This window comes from Diaphorina citri, unplaced genomic scaffold (genome assembly GCF_000475195.1).
Source record: "Diaphorina citri unplaced genomic scaffold, Diaci psyllid genome assembly version 1.1 scaffold201, whole genome shotgun sequence".
Classification (NCBI taxonomy): Eukaryota; Metazoa; Arthropoda; class Insecta; order Hemiptera; family Psyllidae; genus Diaphorina; species Diaphorina citri.
The window spans coordinates 121,873-140,596 of NW_007377638.1; the positions used below are offsets into that span (position 1 = coordinate 121,873).

At 36.5% G+C, this 18,724-nt stretch overlaps 3 protein-coding genes and 1 long non-coding RNA gene across 5 annotated transcripts; all 4 read left to right on the forward strand.

Moving 5' to 3' along the window:
* Positions 1-2,192: 2,192 nt before the first annotated feature.
* LOC103505869 (MICOS complex subunit MIC27) lies at positions 2,193-5,792 on the forward strand. Of its 2 annotated transcripts, none has more exons than XM_008470236.2 (7): positions 2,193-2,328; positions 3,085-3,233; positions 4,034-4,188; positions 4,541-4,603; positions 4,747-4,929; positions 5,089-5,258; positions 5,589-5,792. In XM_008470236.2, exons 1-7 carry the CDS (start codon positions 2,317-2,319, stop codon positions 5,631-5,633), a joined length of 777 nt encoding a protein of 258 aa, XP_008468458.1. In that variant the 5' UTR covers positions 2,193-2,316; the 3' UTR covers positions 5,634-5,792. The 2 variants fall into 2 exon arrangements, with proteins under 2 accessions (XP_008468458.1, XP_008468459.1); XM_008470237.2 differs by having other exon boundaries at positions 5,594-5,789.
* A 226-nt stretch (positions 5,793-6,018) lies between these two features.
* Positions 6,019-12,843, forward strand: LOC113466032. The gene is made up of 2 exons (XR_003390573.1): positions 6,019-6,073; positions 12,663-12,843. It is a non-coding gene; the product is annotated as an uncharacterized LOC113466032 (long non-coding RNA).
* LOC103505870 lies at positions 7,243-12,416 on the forward strand. Its single transcript, XM_008470238.3, has 7 exons — positions 7,243-7,444; positions 7,689-7,794; positions 8,306-8,614; positions 9,150-9,309; positions 9,910-10,105; positions 10,301-10,669; positions 11,560-12,416. The coding sequence occupies exons 1-7, from the start codon at positions 7,280-7,282 to the stop codon at positions 11,635-11,637; spliced, it is 1,383 nt and encodes a 460-aa protein (XP_008468460.2). The 5' UTR covers positions 7,243-7,279; the 3' UTR covers positions 11,638-12,416.
* A 123-nt stretch (positions 12,844-12,966) lies between the features above and the next one.
* On the forward strand, positions 12,967-18,724 carry LOC103505886 (T-complex protein 11-like protein 1). Its single transcript, XM_026821100.1, is given in 12 exon segments — positions 12,967-13,274; positions 13,822-13,956; positions 14,404-14,580; positions 14,884-15,004; positions 15,312-15,541; positions 15,976-16,096; positions 16,418-16,458; positions 17,018-17,088; positions 17,091-17,201; positions 17,738-17,850; positions 18,250-18,431; positions 18,655-18,724. Coding segments are annotated over 11 exon segments (1,350 nt in total). The 5' UTR covers positions 12,967-13,274; positions 13,822-13,843.

An 18,724-nucleotide genomic window follows, 5' to 3' on the forward strand; every position in this document is an offset into this window, starting at 1 on the left:
TATTTTAAGAGCATACAAAATATAGTTTTGAGGTCTACTAAGTGAAAAAGTCCCCAGAATTACTACAAGGATTTTATATAATCTCCCTTCTGGAAGATGTTAGAAGGGCTGCACTCATAAAAAAGAGCTATTTTTACTCCATTCTAACCTCAAACTATTGAGAATGATCTAAATAATAAAGATTTTTTTTTTCTTTTTGAGGTCTTTTTCTTATTTGACAAAATAATAAACATTCCTAAAGAAAAGAGAGTCTGATTTATTTTTTATGTATGTAAGTACTATAAAAGCTTGATTGTCTCTGTCACTATTGTTTCAGCTGGAACAGGATAATTATGGAGAACTACGTTAAATTCCAAATTTTTTTTTTTCTTAACATAGTCCACTTTACGTTCAGATAGTCCGGAATGCTTTTAGGAAACTACAGTAAAAATATTACATTGATTGCATGCAGTTAGTCCGCTACTTTCATTACATAAATCAGATAGTCCACTTTTCGAATTTTAGTCAAAATGTTAGTCCACTTTCTATCAAAGATAGTCCAATCTGATTTCTGTAAAATACAAGGAAAACTAACATGAGTTTTTATAGAAGATAGTCCAAGGACAATTTTTAAAAAAAGCAATTAGTCCAGACTTTACAGATAGTCCAAACTGCTTTTAGAAAATCTCTTAAAATGAAAGATAGCCATTTTGTTTTCCCTCTTATTTCAATACAACACTGATGAGAAACTAGCAACCATTTTCTTTAAATAGATCTTTTCGCGGGCTTTCCAACGATATATAATATACTAAAAAAAGTCGATTTTACCACTTAGTCCACTCTGCTTCTTGGTGCCTCATATTATCATTTGAAGGGCCAAGAGGTAAAACGGACTAACCCACATATTTGGATTTTTTCAGTTTTTTGGACTAACCCAGAGCCCGAAACGCCCTCTATCTGCTGGTAGATGAATTATAACGATATCAGCTGTAGTTACAAAGTTATATATGAAGATGGTAAGGTGGGCTAACCCACAACACTCAAGTGCCACTCCTAGACTTTGATTCCAATTATCTCAAAATGAAGTTAGTGTGGGTTAAGTCCGTATTACCTCTTGGCCCCTCATTTATGAAAGTACCTACACATTTTTTTTACCCTGTCTTCAGAAATCCGATCGATTTTTCAAAGGAAACCCCTACCTAAGTATGCAGGTACCAGGCCTACCTAGATTCCTAGTACCATTATTTGGTGCTACAAACGACAACGCCATTTTGAGAACCACTTCTAGGACAATTTTACTTCGAGACCCAATTATAAAATATTTTTCTCCTTCATTAGGCTTTTGTTTTCTGGTCAGAGGATTTGAATAGAATCGTCGGCTGATGACCCTATTGTTGGCCGATTGTAAGAAAACCACACTGTTTCAAAATCTACCTTGGAGGTCCCTTGAGGGTACTCGATTACCTACCCGGGTGAAATCATTACCTCTAATTCTAAATTTATAGGTAATACCTATAGGTAGGGACTTACACCCGTATTTATGAACAAGTTCTTCAGATCGTTCTGAGAATTTACTTGAGAAAAAACGAACTCAGAGGTAATCACGTTCTGAGCCCGTTCAAAATAGAATGGTATTTATAAACAAGTCCGATAAGGGGTGAGACCGGTTTTACCTAAGATGATGCTAAGCGTGTGGTACGCGTTGGCAACACTGTAATTTTACCCGGGATTTGTCAAAACAAGTATTTTCATTTGGAATGATAGCATGTTGCATGCACTAGTTCCCCACGGATCACTGAAGTTAGGTAACGTTGCGCGTGGTTAGTACCTGGATGGTGACCATCTGACCCCTATACCTACCTACCTTGAATTTTTGGTCATTAATCATTTGATTTTGAGTTCTAACTAGGTGCGTTTTTGTTTTATTTATTTTTTTTTTTCATAAAGTTTGTTTTTTCTTTAAATATTATAGATGAATTTAATCAATTTTTGCTTCACTATCGAACCCGTGGCCTAGCGCTTACAAGGCAGACGCGTTACCAAGCTAATTAGGCTGGCTGATAGAAAAGAAAACCCTTTGAAATTTTAAAATATGTTGTAGAGGTGAACGCAGCCCGAAAAAATCAAATTACCGTACAGAAAAGTTTTGCCGTACAAGAAAATCTTGCCGGTTTCACGAAAATTTTATGGCTTGGCAACACCGTATCCAATGCTCACACACCGATGCCCGCGAAATTTTTGAAATTTTCAAAAATTGATAATTTTTCCCTGTTTTACACTTTTCTTGAAATGTCAGTGGAATAACTGTTGAAATTATCAAATAAATCTCTGCCTATCATGTTTTCTAAGGTAAGGTTGCCTGTTCCCTTTACATGAAGTTATTTCTCGAACGTGACTTTCGAGAAATAAAGGTAAAGTTAACTTACATTTCATGAAAACATTGAATGTGTTCTTGACATTGTCAATAATTATCTCATGATTGTTTTTGGGTAGTAGGTACATATGTACGTTGCACAAACTACAAAGTAAGAAGGTAGGTAGGCTGTACCTACAGCTTTTTTAATTGTTAAAATTATTTTCACCTGTGGGGCTGGGGGGATAGGCAAAGGTAATTAGTTCAAAGGGTTAGTTGGTATAATCCACGAATGTATACTTGTATATTTCTAGCCTCGTAATGTCTAATAATTATGTATTAATGTCTACTTAATGATTCTGAAGACCCCATACCTGCAGTATCAGTTGCTTGTCTCGTATAAAAAGCTACCAAGTTGAAGCTGGACCAATTGAAATCATCAGGAAATAGTAGACTCTATCCGCGATGACGTTTGCTATATTTATTCGTAGATACCTACTACCTACTAGTAGTTCTACAAAGGTACCTAGGTATTTACTGTCCATGTCTTGTTCTTGGGTAGTTAATCCTGACGAACTTGGCTTTAGTGCCGCTTGTTCGGACCACTTGTTATTTTTCACTCGTTAGATACCTAAGTAAGTAGGTAAGTAAATAGATCTTAGATGTAGGTAAAATGCTAATTACTTCTCGATCAGACCACTTGTCGAAAAATAACAGACTGTTAATGTAATCGTACATTTGATTGTTTTCAGGTTTTGAAGATTTTTGTCCCTGCCACTCCATTCCTGATTGCTGCTACTCCTATTGTAGGTAGCAGTGAATCAGCCCCAACCCCTCCACCAGAAGAGAAAAAGATCAAAAGATCCGAGTTACCAATCTATCCCAAGGAGGAATGTCATTGGTAAGAAAATTAGAAAAGTTCACAAATATTCAATAGATAAAGTCCTATGAATATTACCAATACAATCTCATTACCCATGCTTTGTAAGAAGGCAAAGAATCCTGTGGTTTTCTTTTGAGATTGTCTTAGATTGAGATTGGGTGACTTTGGGACCAATAGAGCAGTTGCGCTTACTTGGGTGAGGTTTTTAAGACAAAAAGCAGAAAAAATGAGAAACTAGGGAATTTTTCTTTTTCTTCTACGACTTCTAAATCTGGAGATAAGTCGATTTAAAAAAATCTGATAAATCGTGAACTTTTATGTCACGGCATAAGCTCCCGTACGCGATGACATCAAAATTCATGAATCCCGCTTCGTTTGTTTGTGTGCATGCATTTCTGTGCATTTTGATGTGAAATCTGATGTCACAACTCTTTGAACTTTTTCATTAGAACGGCAATTAAAAATTGAATTTTTGACCTTTTAAAGTTACTTTTTCGTAGTTTTGACCTCAGATTTGGATTTTTCACTACTTTTTACATAGGAATTGACCATTTATTAATAATTTTTACCCATTTGCAACTGCTCCATTGGGATTGATTTTCTTCCAAATCAAGCACCTAGGTATGTATTCCTCAGTTGCTTGTGTAAGATCTGGCACTGGGCAACAAAAGGTATAGGCATGTACTGTATGTAATATTAGTCAGGGTATGTAAATACCTTAACTAATAATACCTACCAACCTATACCATAGATTTTTGTTTTTAATTGCCCTGGGTAATTCTCCTCTGTAGAGTGATTGTTAACCCTTTTTGTTTCAGTAAAAAAGCTCCCTTGGTTCTAAAGGAAGAATCAAATGCTGTGTTGGAGGGAATTGGTATGGTGAGAAAAGAAGTTCAGGGTCTTCTTGGCCAGAGTGAAGAAGTTATCAACAAAGGATTTTATGTCATCAACACAGGCATTGCCCACTCTAGTGGTGAGTTTGACTTATTCCTTCAATCTATACATCTATAGGTACCTCTCATTGTCCAAATATCCATCCATCCAGATACCAATCATATGCACAATGCTTATCTTCAGTAATCCATTGTAAACTGGTGCATTCAACATGCTATTGATTCTGGCTAAATACTTGCCTACTGCCTACAAAGACCACATATTTGGGCCTCTTTTTCAACTTCCAAGGTGTTTTTTTTTTTATTATTTTTTTAATCAGCTTTTCAGTAGTATCAGAGTACCTATAAATGATTACCTCTAAATAGCCTACAGAAAGTTATGATCCCCCCATCCAGGTATATTAAAACAAATTTCTAATTTTAAAATTTCAGCTCAGATTCATTACTTAAGAGATGAAGACAACTTGCTTGCTCGTGTTGGAGCAATCGCAGGAGGTTCATTTCTTGGTCTCTTGTTTGCTGTTCGGAAGGGTTTCTTCAAAAAGCTGATCTACTCCACTTCGGGAGGTTTGTTAATGGCATCACTATGCTACCCCAAGGAGGCTGATGAGTACAGTGAAGTAGTGTTCATGCAGGAGGTTCATTTCTTGGTCTCTTGTTTGCTGTTCGGAAGGGTTTCTTCAAGAAGCTGATCTACTCCACTTCGGGAGGTTTGTTAATGGCATCACTATGCTACCCCAAGGAGGCTGATGAGTACAGTGAAGTAGTGTTCAGTGAAGCCAAGAAATATGCCCTGGTGGGCTATCATTTCCTAAATGGAGGTGAGTAAGATTGAAATTTCAAGTTTTTTTAATTTCATTTTTATTTATTGGAAAAGTGTGCCAAGAACAAAAGAATAGTATTTGAAAGCACATTCTCAACCAAATGGGTTTTTTTTTATGAGCCCAGAAAAAAGTTGTACTTCCCAATAATTGTTCCAGTGTCAAAAGATTTGATTGGCTATGAATTTCCCGAGTTACCAAAACCAAATGGATCTTCTTCAGTCACCAAGGTGGCATCAGAGGAGCCTCCAAAACCAGCAGTAGCCCTGAAGACAGTTTCGTTGACCTTGCCTTCACCACCTTTGGATGTTCCAAAATCTGAAACCAAAGTAAGAGTTCATCTGTAGTCTCTAGCTCAAACATAAAGGGAGATGTTGGGGGAAAATGGTCTTGTAAAAAGGAGAAATCTTTTGTGTGTCAAAAAACCGGGCCTGTAAATTATCCGTAAAATAGGTAGGCACCTTATGTACCTACACACAATACTTTATTAAAGTTGACCATTAAAAAAAAATGTGCAATTAAGAATGAATCTTATGTACTGCTTTTGTACCTACTAATGAAGATATTTTTGTACCCCTCCCTCTCTTTTCCCTCCTTCTTCCTCTCTTACTTTTCCCCTCTTCTCTCATCCACCTCCTTCTTTTCTCATTTTTCCCCAGTCCAGCTCCGATAGAGATATGTACAGCAACCGATCATCAAAGTAGAGATTACTCTAGCTGAGGAAATGAACATTAGATTTGCGCCCCTTCCTGGAATCCAGAACAGGATGTTGCCCACTATCATACAGACACCCCGTATGTGAGGGTCTAACGATGTATCGAACAACATAGAATGGTACCCAGTACCCACCATCACAAGCCTGGATGTTATTTGTTTTTTTTTTTTTTTTTTTTTTTTTTTTTTTTTTTGACATTAGATGTGCGCCCCTTCCTGGAATCCAGAACAGAATGTTGCCCACTATCATACACACACCCCGTATGTGAGGGTCTAACAATGTATCAAACAACATAGAATGGTACCCAGTACCCACCATCACAAGCCTGGATGTTATTTGTTTTTTTTTTTTTTTTTTTTTTTTTTTTTTTTTTTTTTTCTTTGGCGTGCAAACGTACAACAGGCGGACCTGTTCAGCCGTACCTGTCAGGTCTACCTGATAGTGGGTGGCTGGCCCTACATTGTATGCATTTTATCACTACCCATGTTGGAAGATGTGAGGGTTATTAGTGCTATGTTGAATTTATTATTGCATCTCAGTTTATAAAAATCTATAGGATTTAATTGAAATTAAAGTCCAGTAATAATAAAATTTTAGCTTAATGACCTTAATGTATTCATTTTGCGTTGTTTTTTTTTTTTTTTTTTTTTTTTTTTTTTTTTAGGGAGAAAAGAAATAAAGGTAAAGTTAACTTACATTTCATGAAAACATTGAATGTGTTCTTGACATTGTCAATAATTATCTCATGATTGTTTTACTCTAATTCTAAATTTATAGGTAATACCTATAGGTAGGTACTTAGATTCCTGTGAATGAAAAATTCGGGCTATAGGGCTTTGCTTAAAAAAAAACTTTCCTGGTGTCCCTAACTTATCCTCCCCGAAGAGAGAAGGAAGACACGACAAAAGAAAGCTAGCCGTTCCGAGAACGAACATTATCCGTTCAGGATAAAATCCACCCTGGGCAGGAATCGTACCCGTGGCCTAGCTGGCTGATAGAAGAGAAAACCCTTTGAAATATTTTAAAATAAGTTGTAGAGGTGAACGCAGCCCGAAAAAATCAAATTACCGTACAGAAAAGTTTTGCCGTACAAAAAATCTTGCCGGTTTCACGAAAATTTTATGGCTTGGCAACACCGTATCCAATGCCCACACACCGATGCCCGCGAAATTTTTGAAATTTTCAAACATTGATAATTTTTTCCTGGATGGTGTTTTTATCACTTTTCTTGAAATGTCAGTGGAATAACTGTTGAAATTATCAAATAAATCTCTGCCTATCATGTTTTCTAAGGTAAGGTTGCCTGTGAAGGCCCAGGCCGTGGGTTCTATTTTCGCCTGGGGTGGATTTTATCCTAAACGGATAATGTTCGTTCTCGGAACAACTGGCTTTCTCCTATCCTATCCTGTCTTCCTTTTCTCTTTGATTCGGGACGATAAAACCTTAGCAGTTCCCGTTCCCTCTGTCAACCATTTTTTTTTTTTTTTTCAAGTGGTATTGTCAGTTTAAGCATAGAGTACTTACTGATCCATTGAGTAAAAAACACCTTTGGTATTTAAGCATTAGCTAATGGTCATTTTCCACTTGAGAACAATAAGCTATTTAATTTCTTCCAGACACTTATGTTGTATCACCATGGATCATGAGGACTCAAAAACACAAAGGCTAGAGCACTTTACAGTTGACAAACTGCCGATTGAAATCTGGGAGAAAATATTGATGCATTTGGACTGTGATTCATGGAATAACCTTTCCAAAACATTTGATATCATTCAAGGTGTCATACATTCCATTAAAAAGGTGAGGAGTGAAATAGTGAATAGAAAGTGTTGTATACCCGAGCTAATCATCCTAGTTAACTTGCTTTTCAAGTTCTAGGTTATGGGTTCAATTCTCACCTAGGTTGAACTTTATCGTAACAGTCGAAATGGACTATAAAACCTTTGTTCTTACAAGTCCCTCTATCAAAACTATTCCAAATTATTATTTTCATGTCTAAAAGTACAAGGGTCTAACCTATCATCTTTTAATTTACTGTTTCCAGAAAGAAGTTGAGAGATGTAAAAAAATCCTCAAAAGAATTCCATTTGAGCATTTTCTAGAACTCCAGGAAATGTCAACAGAGTCCAAGAAAGTATCCAAAACTAAAAGTAAGTTCATTATTTAGAGTTAGTACCCATTTTTCAATGGGTCTGTATTTAGAGAAGTTATAAATGACAAAGTTGTAGTATAGGACAATTGGACAATCACAAGTTATTTTGTATAATATTAGTAAGGACCCTGCCTTGGTACTTGGTAGCATAACCTCAAACAAGACATGAAATTTTGACCATAACTCTTTTATAATCACCAAACTGCTCAACAGAGTCCAAGAAAGTATCCAAAACTAAAAGTAAGTTCATTATTTAGAGTTAGTACCCATTTTTCAATGGCTCCTTATTTAGAGAAGTTATAAATGACAAAGTTGTAGTACAGGACAATCACAAGTTATTTTGTATAATAGGTACTAGTAAGGACCCTGCCTTGGTACTTGGTAGCATAACCTCAAACAAGACATGAAATTTTGACCATAACTCTTTTATAATCACCAAACTGACAAATTTTAAATTCTTATATCTGAGGGTAACACTAATTTCTCTTCCTCCGTACTTTCTCTTCCAGTCATAGAAACCTATGTGAATCAGTGGAAATTTCATAGCATAGACAAAGTCAAATTGAAACCCATACAATACTCGGATGAAGATGTCGTTGTTGACTACTTGAACATATCAGGCCAGTGGATATTTCTCTACACAAAACCCAAGACAGATTCCGGGGTTTCTGGGTTCAAAATGATCCACTTGCACTCGCTAGTGCAACATGAAGAACAGCTGCCGTGGTTGTATGTTGAAAAATTCACGTTCCTTCAGTCTGCTGATTTTGACACAAATAGCTGTCATAAATTACCAAAAGTCACTGGAAATTGTTGGTGTAAGTTGTACTGTCAGTTATAACTCATTATTAAAGTATGTACCACTAACCAGTGGTAGTAGCACATTAAAATTCCCAATCCCAATTGACCACTGTTGTTAAGCAACGTTGCACATGGTTAGTATTCGGATGGGCGACCATCGGGGTAATAAAAGGTACTTTGTATGAACGCCGTGTTTTATTTCAAGTATGCAATGTGCCAGATAAAATCCCCAATCCCAATTGACCACTGTTGTTAAGGAACGTTGCGCGTGGTTAGTATTCGGATGGGCGACCATCGGGGTAATAAAAGGTACTTTGTATGAACGCCGTGTTTTATTTCAAGTATGCAATGTGCCAGACAAAAACTCTAGAGACTTGATAGAGACAAAGCGCAACGTTTTGCCTTCCAAGCAAACTATAGGTAACTTTAATTTTATTTTTCTCATTCAGGTGGCAGAGATCTTACTCAGGACTACATGCAAGTTCATCTGCCTCTCAATAAACGAATTCTGCAAGGGGGCCTAGTGACTTTAATTTTATTCTTCTCATTCAGGTGGCAGAGATCTTACTCAGGACTACATGCAAGTTCATCTGCCTCTCAATAAACGAATTCTGCAAGGGGGCCTAGTGTCTAATTTTGTACAACTTCATCCTTTCCAAGCTGTCAACATCAATTCCAATTTCTCTCAACGAAATTTCGCCAAGACTGGAGAGTAAGTTCTTACATTGACTACTGTCTTGAGTTGGCAGAGCGGAGTGCTACGTAATAGGCCCATTAGTTCCGCTACACTTCCCTATATTTAATTGCTTAGCTCTCTGGTGACGGCGTTTTTACCCACCATTCGACGACAAGGCACTTGCCTACTCACCTTTTCGTAGCCCCAGTGAGCCCAGATGGTCACCCTTCTGAATACTAACCACGCGCAACGTTTCTTAACTTGAGTGATCCATTGAGAACTGATGTATCCAACGTGATATTGCCTTTGGTGACTTTTCTCATTAAAACTACTGTCTTGAATTGGCAGAGCGGAGTGCTACGTAATAGGCCCACTAGTCCCGCTACACTTCCCTGTATTTAATTGCTTAGCTCTCTGGTGACGGCGTTTTTACCACCACCTTTTCGTAGCCCCAGTGAGCCCAGATGGTCACCCTTCTGCATACTAACCACGCGCAACGTTTCTTAACTTGAGTGATCCATTGAGAACTGGTGTATCCAACGTGATATTGCCTCTTGCCGCTGGCTGAATTAAAACTTCTTTTCTTTCTTTTTTGTAGTAAAATAATTTTAACTCATTTTTTTTTTTTTTTCGTAGTTATTACGCTACGTGCGGAAAATTCAAGCTCATATTCGAAGCTCATTTTGATTTCGAGGAAGAGTCGTTTAAAACCCGAGTCAAAACGCCGCGGAACCACACGTACGTGTTTGAAGGAGATCCAGCAGCTCCAGGACAGAGGAAACGGCTCCTGGATGTTTCCGTGTATCCTGTACCCAACTCAGACACTTTCAGGGTAATTATAACGAGCCTACTGAAGTAGAGACCTACTTAGTAATATCCAATCAATCGGCATTTGTTTTAAAATTTTATTTATTTGGCTTTCTACGTTGGTAAAAAAAAATCGACGTCTAGGGTTAAGTTGAACCAACTTAACCCTAGACTTGAATTGACCTGACTAACCATAACCATTGTTTCCCTCCACATACAGGCAATCCTCCACATCCTAGATCAGAAGGAAGCCCAATACAAACTTATTCTCCTCGTAGGCACGCGAGTTCTAATGGAAATCAAAGTGCCCACCCTCATCAAGTCCTGGCTGTTCAGAGGTTCTCTATTACTCGGCATTTGTTCCGCGGGGAATCTATTCCTCGCCAATCACAAGGGAAAGTTCACGGATTCGCGGAAGCCTGGGTATTACACGGCTGCCTGTCTGCGTGTTAACCTTCTAGCGCTGGGCACACGTTGTGGACAACTGTTACTCTATCGACTGACTGGTAAGACGAGTAATATGTTCTTCGATTTGAATTTCCGGCGCCCCTACAGGGAGCTTCGTATTTGTACCGAGTCGATTGCGCAGGTGATGTTTGCACCGACATCTGGGCCAGAAATTCTGGTGCTTACGGCGCTGAATAAACTGTACCACGTCAAACTATGATGGAATGCGTGTCTACGAATTCCGGGCTTTCAAAATCAGATTACCTCACCGTTGTGAAGAATCGAGCTGTGTGTACTGCTCCAGGTGTAGACCTGAGAACATGAAAATCACTTATTTTATATTGAACTGGTTTCGCCTCTACGCATCCTCAGTAACTATGGGGTGTCAATTTACGTAAATACTTTCGCGTAACACATACGATTATGGTTAAATAATCGGAAAAACATTAGTCAATTAAGTAACGAAAAAAAAACGAACATGAAAATAAAATTATTTAAAAAATCTCCGTAAGTTTCACGAAAGAAAAAAAAAACTTATATGTAAACCATTTAAATAATACATACCTGATAGATTTCGGGGATTTTCCCTCAAGTTTGTACATTTTGATCTCAACATTTGGAACCTAAAACCTAATATTAGAGTTCTGTGATTTTTCTTATCAAAATTTTATATTTTATTATTACAATCTGTGTATTATTTTGATCTTTCAAGTTTAGAGACTTTTTTATCTACCTATGTTCTTTTATTTAACCTCATATTGAGGCATTTTTCACTTGGCAATTTAAATGTACTGTTGCATATTTTACGCGCTACTCGCTAATTATAAATAATACTTCTTTTTTCAGTAAGTTGTGTAGTAAAATTATTACGTAAACTTCTCTGTAATAAGGTCGCACGTACGTATGCAACCAGATTCATCGGAAGATTTTACTTTATTTAATTTTGATTTTTAATTTCAAATAGAAAATTAACGAGATTTATTTACTTACCTCGCTTGTCTTATTTTATTATTTTCTGAGTCGATTGCGCAGGTGATGTTTGCACCGACGTCTGGGCCAGAAATTCTGGTGCTTACGGCGCTGAATAAACTGTACCACATCAAACTATGATGGAATGCGTGTCTACGAATTCCGGGCTTTCTAAATCAGATTACCTCAGCGTTGTGAAGAATCGAGCTGTGTGTGTGTGTACTGCTCCAGGTGTAGACCTGAGAACATGAAAATCACTTATTTTATATTGAACTGGTTTCGCCTCTACGCATCCTCAGTAACTATGGGGTGTCAATTTACGTAAATACTTTCGCGTAACACATACGATTATGGTTAAATAATCGGAAAAACTTTAGTCAATTAAGTAACGGAAAAAAAAAACGAACATGAAAATAAAATTATTTAAAAATCTCCGTAAGTTTCACGAAAGAAAAAAAAACTTATATGTAAACCATTTAAATAATACATACCTGATAGATTTCGGGGATTTTCCCTCAAGTTTGTACATTTTGATCTCAACATTTGGAACCTAAAACCTAATATTAGAGTTCTGTGATTTTTCTTATCAAAATTTTATATTTTATTATTACAATCTGTGTATTATTTTGATCTTTCAAGTTTAGAGACTTTTTTATCCACCTATGTTCTTTTATTTAACCTCATATTGAGGCATTTTTCACTTGGCAATTTAAATGTACTGTTGCATGTTTTACGCGCTACTCGCTAGTTATAAATAATACTTCTTTTTTCAGTTGTGTAGTAAAATTATTACGTAAACTTCTCTGTAATAAGGTCGCACGTACGTACGTACGCAACCAGATTCATCGGAAGATATTACTTTATTTAATTTTGATTTTTAATTTCAAATAGAAAATTAACGAGATTTATTTACTTACCTCGCTTGTCTTATTTTATTATTTTCATTTCATCACTAATTACTATCAATAAATAAGTAGATGTACCTACCAACGATAAAGATGGAAGAGAAAAGCCTCCGAGGGTCTGACATTTTTAGGGGAAAAAAGGCCTCACCAAAAGGACCGATTTGACATGTCCACTGCTGTAGAACCTCCTTGTAGAGCTCGTTTCACACGATCCTTGCTTTTCTGCACCCTAGTAGTGCCACCTTCAGCCGTACCTGTCAGGTCTACCTGATAGTGAGTGGCTGGCCCTACATTGTATGCATTTTATCACTACCTATGTTGGAAGATGACAGTGTTATTAGTTCTATGTTGAATTTATTATTGCATCTCAGTTAATAAAAATCTATAGGATTTAATTGAAATTAAAGTCCAGTAATAATAAAATTTTAGCTTAATGTACTCATTTTGCGTTGTTTTTTTTTTTTTTTTTTTAAAAAAAGGTGAAGGAAAAAAACGCAGGTAATTTTTCTGTTTTTTTTTTTGCTTTGTTTACATTTTTCAACTTGGAAAACCAGAAAAAGTTGAAAACTGAAGAGCCATGGAAAAATTTGAGCTTTTCAGTTTTATTCACGAACTCTTTAAGCTTTAACTTCCTCTTTCATTAATTAAAAAATAATAACCTACCTATTAATGTTAGGTATTTGTTAAACACTTCTTTTTTCAGAATTTATTAAATACCACTATTCCTTCAAGCTTTGGTAGGGATACCAACAGTGAGTAGGTACCTACTTACCTATTTCCTTTTAAATCAACTTACCCTGATAAATTATACAAATTTATAAGCCAATATTGACCACCAAGACCTTAACTCTACAGCACCATTCAAAATTTAAGGTAAGTGAGAAGCACAAACTATCTTAATTTAGATACCCAATTGCAGACAAATGACAAATCACAAAATAATCAAATAGATACCTACCTACCTAAGTACCTATTTTTTTGTCTTCCAAATCAAAACGCTACCTAGAAGGTATCTGTATCCTGCATAGAGTTGGGAACAACGCGGTAAACTAAGTTCTTTCTCTTTTTGTTAATAACATTAATCTTTGAATAAGAAAAGTTAGTGTTAGTTTTATTTTTAATTTGTCAGCACAAATCAAACCTCTGAACTTTGATTATTACTTTACAGAAAAAATCTACATTATATACTGTTGGCCCAGGTCTCATTCTTCAAATAACAAAGAAACAAACAAAGGTAACAGTCAATTCCTTGTACTTTTGTTTAGGAAAATCTATAGCTTTCAAGGTTGACTTGGTTCAAGGCAAACTGTTTATCTTCTATTTTTTTCTTGTCAAGTTGTCATTCATAAAGGAAGTATCAGTTGAGTTACTTGTTAATCTTATAAAATAGCTATTAACTGAATATTTACATTGGTTTCAGATAAATTATTATTTTACCATGGATGGTAATGATGAGTTTCCACCTTCTAACTCAGACACTCCAGCTCAAAGGTCTCGACAAATTAGTGAGAGTAGCACATCTGGCGATCAGAACAAACAGTATGAAATATGTAATGTACATCTACTTTAATATATTCTTAAGAGGTGTGAATTGGAAGGTAACCATAACCAACTACTACTACTAAAAAAAGTAATGATAATATTAAACCATCTGTGCTCCTATTTATTTTTAATTACTTAATTAACCATGTCATTAATTAAATGAAGTCAAAGATCAGAACAAACGGTATGAAATATGTAAAGTACATCTACTTTAATATATTCTTAAGAGGTGTGAATTGGAAGGTAACCAACTACTACTACTACTAAAAAAAAGTAATGATAATATTAAACCATCTGTGCTCCTATTTATTTTTAATTACTTAATTAACCATGTCATTAATTAAATGAAGTCAAGAGTGACTATGGTATTGAATCTAAATAGGTCTTCTAATTAAAAACTGTGATTATTTATTGAAAATTAAGCTCTGAACTCCTATTATAAAATCTCTCCCCCTCACAGGAGGAGAACCATTAGTTCCAGTCTTATTCCTGGAGTGACAGATGCCTCACCACCTAAATTTGTCTCTTTGGAAGAAATCATGAAAGCAGCCAAGGATATGAGCAACATGGCTCTATGCCATGAGATAGCGGTTGATAAGGACTTCAAAATTGAGAAACTTGAGTTGCCTGAAAACAGGTAAGTTCTTACCTCATTGGAAAAAAAAACTTCTACACTAGTGATTTCTATTAAACCATACTTTTGTGGAACATGCTACAGTAAAGGAAACCTCCACCAACAAAATAAGGAGAACAAACTAAGTATTGAAATTATGTTCCAAGGACAATTACTCATTCATGTTGTGGCTATACACAGGGCTAGGCTGGGCTTGAAAAATGGAAAAGAAAAATAGATTATTTTTTTAGGCCTATCCTAGCCTTGCCCTGTGTTATACCTAACTATCCCCTCATAGTTATATGTATTTTACTTTTCTCTCTTCAGTTTGGAAAAGAAAGTGAGAGATTCAATGCACAAAGCATTCTGGGACATTCTCCGGGAGCAAATAAATGAGGACCCACCAGTGTATGACCATGCATTAGTTCTACTAGCAGAAATAAAAGAGGTAAGTGAGGCCAAATGTCAACTTGAATCCATTCAAATCAGAATATGTAAGCAAGTACATTAGGAAATAAGATCTTTGATAAATTAAACCCAATATGACCTTAGGAATGACTAAAAATCTTTTGCTCCAAAACAGGTTCACATAGGGAAATGGATGTGTGACACACTGCTAAACAATTTTTCCTTAGCCAAAGTCAAAATAATCCCCTTAACTTTGTTTTCTATGTGATTAGATATTTAATATTTATTCCATGTACCTAATACAATAATTAACCACCCAACATAATATTCTGTCATTTTATTTTCAGGAATTGTTGTCTCTTCTGCTAGCACAACATAGCAAAATAAAGCAAGAAATCAATGAGATTTTGGACTTGGAATTAATCAGACAGAAAGTTGACAATGGAGTTCTAGATTTCAAAGTAAATACCTATGTCTACCTTTCAATATTTATTTCACAAAACTTAGGGGTAACATTTCGAAGGAAGGCAAAGGAAGTCTCTAAAGTGAAGAGAGAAGGGAGTCAGGATAGAAGAAAGCCAGCCATTACAAGAATAAACCCTATCTGTTCAGGATAAAATCCGCCCTGGGTGGGAATCGAACCCGCGACCTAGGGCTTACAAGGCAGACGCGCTACCAACCAAGCTAACTAGGCTAGCCCAGCACTAAAAAAAAAAAAAAAAAAAAAAAAAAGTGATTTCTATTAACACTAGTGATTTCTATTAAACCATACTTTTGTGGAACATGCTACAGTAAAGGAAACCTCCACCAACAAAATAAGGAGGACAAACTAAGTATTGAAATTATGTTCCAAGGACAATTACTCATTCATGTTGTGGCTATACACAGGGGCTGGGCTTGAAAAATGGAAAAAAAAAAATAGATTATTTTTTTAGGCCTATCATAGCCTTGCCCTGTGTTATACCTAACTATCCCCTCATAGTTATATGTATTTTACTTTTCTATCTTTAGTTTGGAAAAGAAAGTGAGAGATTCAATGCACAAAGCATTCTGGGACATTCTCCGGGAGCAAATAAACGAGGACCCACCAGTGTATGACCATGCATTAGTTCTACTAGCAGAAATAAAAGAGGTAAGTGAGGCCAAATTTCAACTTGAATCCATTCAAATAAGAATATGTAAGCAAGTATAATAGATCAAGCACATTGGGAAATAAGGTCTTTGATAAATAAAATCCAATATGACCTTAGGAATGACTAAAAATCTCTTGCTCCAAAACAGGTTCACATAGGGAAATGGATGTGTGACACACTGCTAAACAATTTTTCCTTAGCCAAAGTCAAAATAATCCCCTTAACTTTATTTTCTATGTCATTAGATATTTAATATTTATTCCATGTACCTAATACAATAATTAACCACCCAACATAATATTCTGTCATTTTATTTTCAGGAATTGTTGTCTCTTCTGCTAGCACAACATAGCAAAATAAAGCAAGAAATCAATGAGATTTTGGACTTGGAATTAATCAGACAGAAAGTTGACAATGGAGTTCTAGATTTCAAAGTAAATACCTATGTCTACCTTTCAATATTTATTTCACAAAACTTAGGGGTAACATTTCGAAGGAAGGCAAAGGAAGTCTCTAAAGCAAAGAGAGAAGGGAGACAGGATAGAAGAAAGCCAGCCGTTACAAGAATAAACCCTATCTGTTCAGGATAAAATCCGCCCTGGGTGGGAATCGAACCTGCGACCTAGGGCTTACAAGGCAGACGCGCTACCAACCAAGCTAACTAGGCTAGCCCAGCACTAAAAAAAAAAAAAAAAAAAAAAAAAAAAAAAAAAAAAAAAATTTTTGAGAAAAAAAAATTCACTTTGTTCCCCTCTGAGCTAACTAGGCTGGCAAATCACATTTGATCAAAATCTGTGAGAGGTCTCATAGTTCTATATTGAGTTTAGTTAAAAATTCAATTCTTACTTCCTGGCCGTGATCAGTAATTAACGCAGTATATCACATTCAGTGATATGGCCAAATGTGCGCTCCCGTACGAGACTGAGAAAAATAGCCGAGTCTACACCATGTGATGACCTCATAGCCACGTTCAAAGCTATCTTTGAAACGTTGACCTGATGAAGCTGGACATGGCCAACTTACTATTACTGTTTGTACGGCCGAAAATAATAGCTCACAGTGCCGAGTACGAGAGGAATAAGTTCAAGGAGTACTTGAAAGCTTAATCAGGGTGACGTGATGGCAGTGTTCATATATGGATGTTGGTATGTTCTTGTTAAATGACTATCTAGTGCTTTAGTAACCTCCGTGGCTGAGTGGGTTTTACACACTAGACTTGCAGGCGGAGGTCTGGATTCGATTCCCGGCATGGTCGAAGTTTTTGCGGCTCGCCGTGCTTGGAGTTCGGGGGGCGTGCCTTGTGAGACAATGGAAGTAGTTACTTTAATCGAGTAGCGACCAGTGGCGGGCATTACCATTGTTAAAAGATTGATGAAAGGAGTAGAGATGAGAGTTAATAGAAGGAAGGCCACTTAGCAATGCTGTGACATCCTCAAAAGGTTGTGAAGAAGCTCTCTGCTTTACTACAAAATAAGTTCATCAAGTACTACACCACCAAGAGAAGTTTTTCTATCCGTTTTCTCTCTTTTTTTTTCCTAACGCTTTAAACAATGCTTTTGGGCCATGTCGTTCGCACTTTCCTCTGATCTTCTTCTTTCACGTTCGATTTTTCTCCGATGGTCTCGATCGTTACCAAGAAGTGGTTACTCCAGCACAAAACCAGATCAACCTGGCAATTCAAAGGCAGCATTCTAGTCAAACAGCGTATCTGAGAGTATATTGCAGTGGGGACGAAAATGAACCTTTTCCAGAGGTGGAGCAGCTTTCGTTCAGGGTTAAGTGTAGGAGAACGGCCCCGTCTTTCACCTGCTTAATTAAATTCTTTTATGTACCTATTATTTAATAAATATGTAATGGAGAGGTCGAGAGAATTGGCGGGGAGACCGAGAAAAAAGGTGGAAAGATTGTGTGAATCAAGACTTGAGGGACAGACAAGAAACACTGACCCCTATTTAAATAGAAAAGGCTAGGAAGATAAGAATGGTTGTTTTCAAATGTCGGGGAACTAGCAGGTCTTTCTAAAAAAAAAAAAAAAAAAAAAAAAAAAAAAAAAAAGCAACAGACATACAAAGGTGTTATCTCCAAGTCAGTGTCCGATTTCTAAAAAAGTCATTAGTTTTAATTTTTTTTCTCAACTATGTTGTTTTTCCAGACCCTTGCCATGGATGAGAAGAGGTTTCTCGACTTGAAGGCTGAATTTCAAAGACTGGTCTACACTGCCACGTTTTCCCTCGTGACTTGCAGCAATGTTCCCATCCTGGTGAATAACTCGGAGTTTAAAACCGAACTTATCAAACACATTACCATTCTTCTGGCAGACGTGAGAGGAGAAAAGTAAGTAGTTTATTTTTTAAAATAAATTTACTTTAAAAGGGGCACGACTTCGAATGTCATTAGCCCCTTTGTAAGTGGTTTAAATGTTGGGGAAATTTGAGATGATAAGACCCGCTTTGTTACAGTTCCCTCTATAAAACTTTTTTTTTCTTACCCTCGTTATTGCCCCCGGAACTCTTGTTTTCCAGGTTGACGCCTAACTCGTTCGTCTCTCGTTTTACAGGGAAATATCCAGCACTGTTCCCAACATTATCGATCAAATCTTGAAGAACATCCAATCTGCCATTGAATGA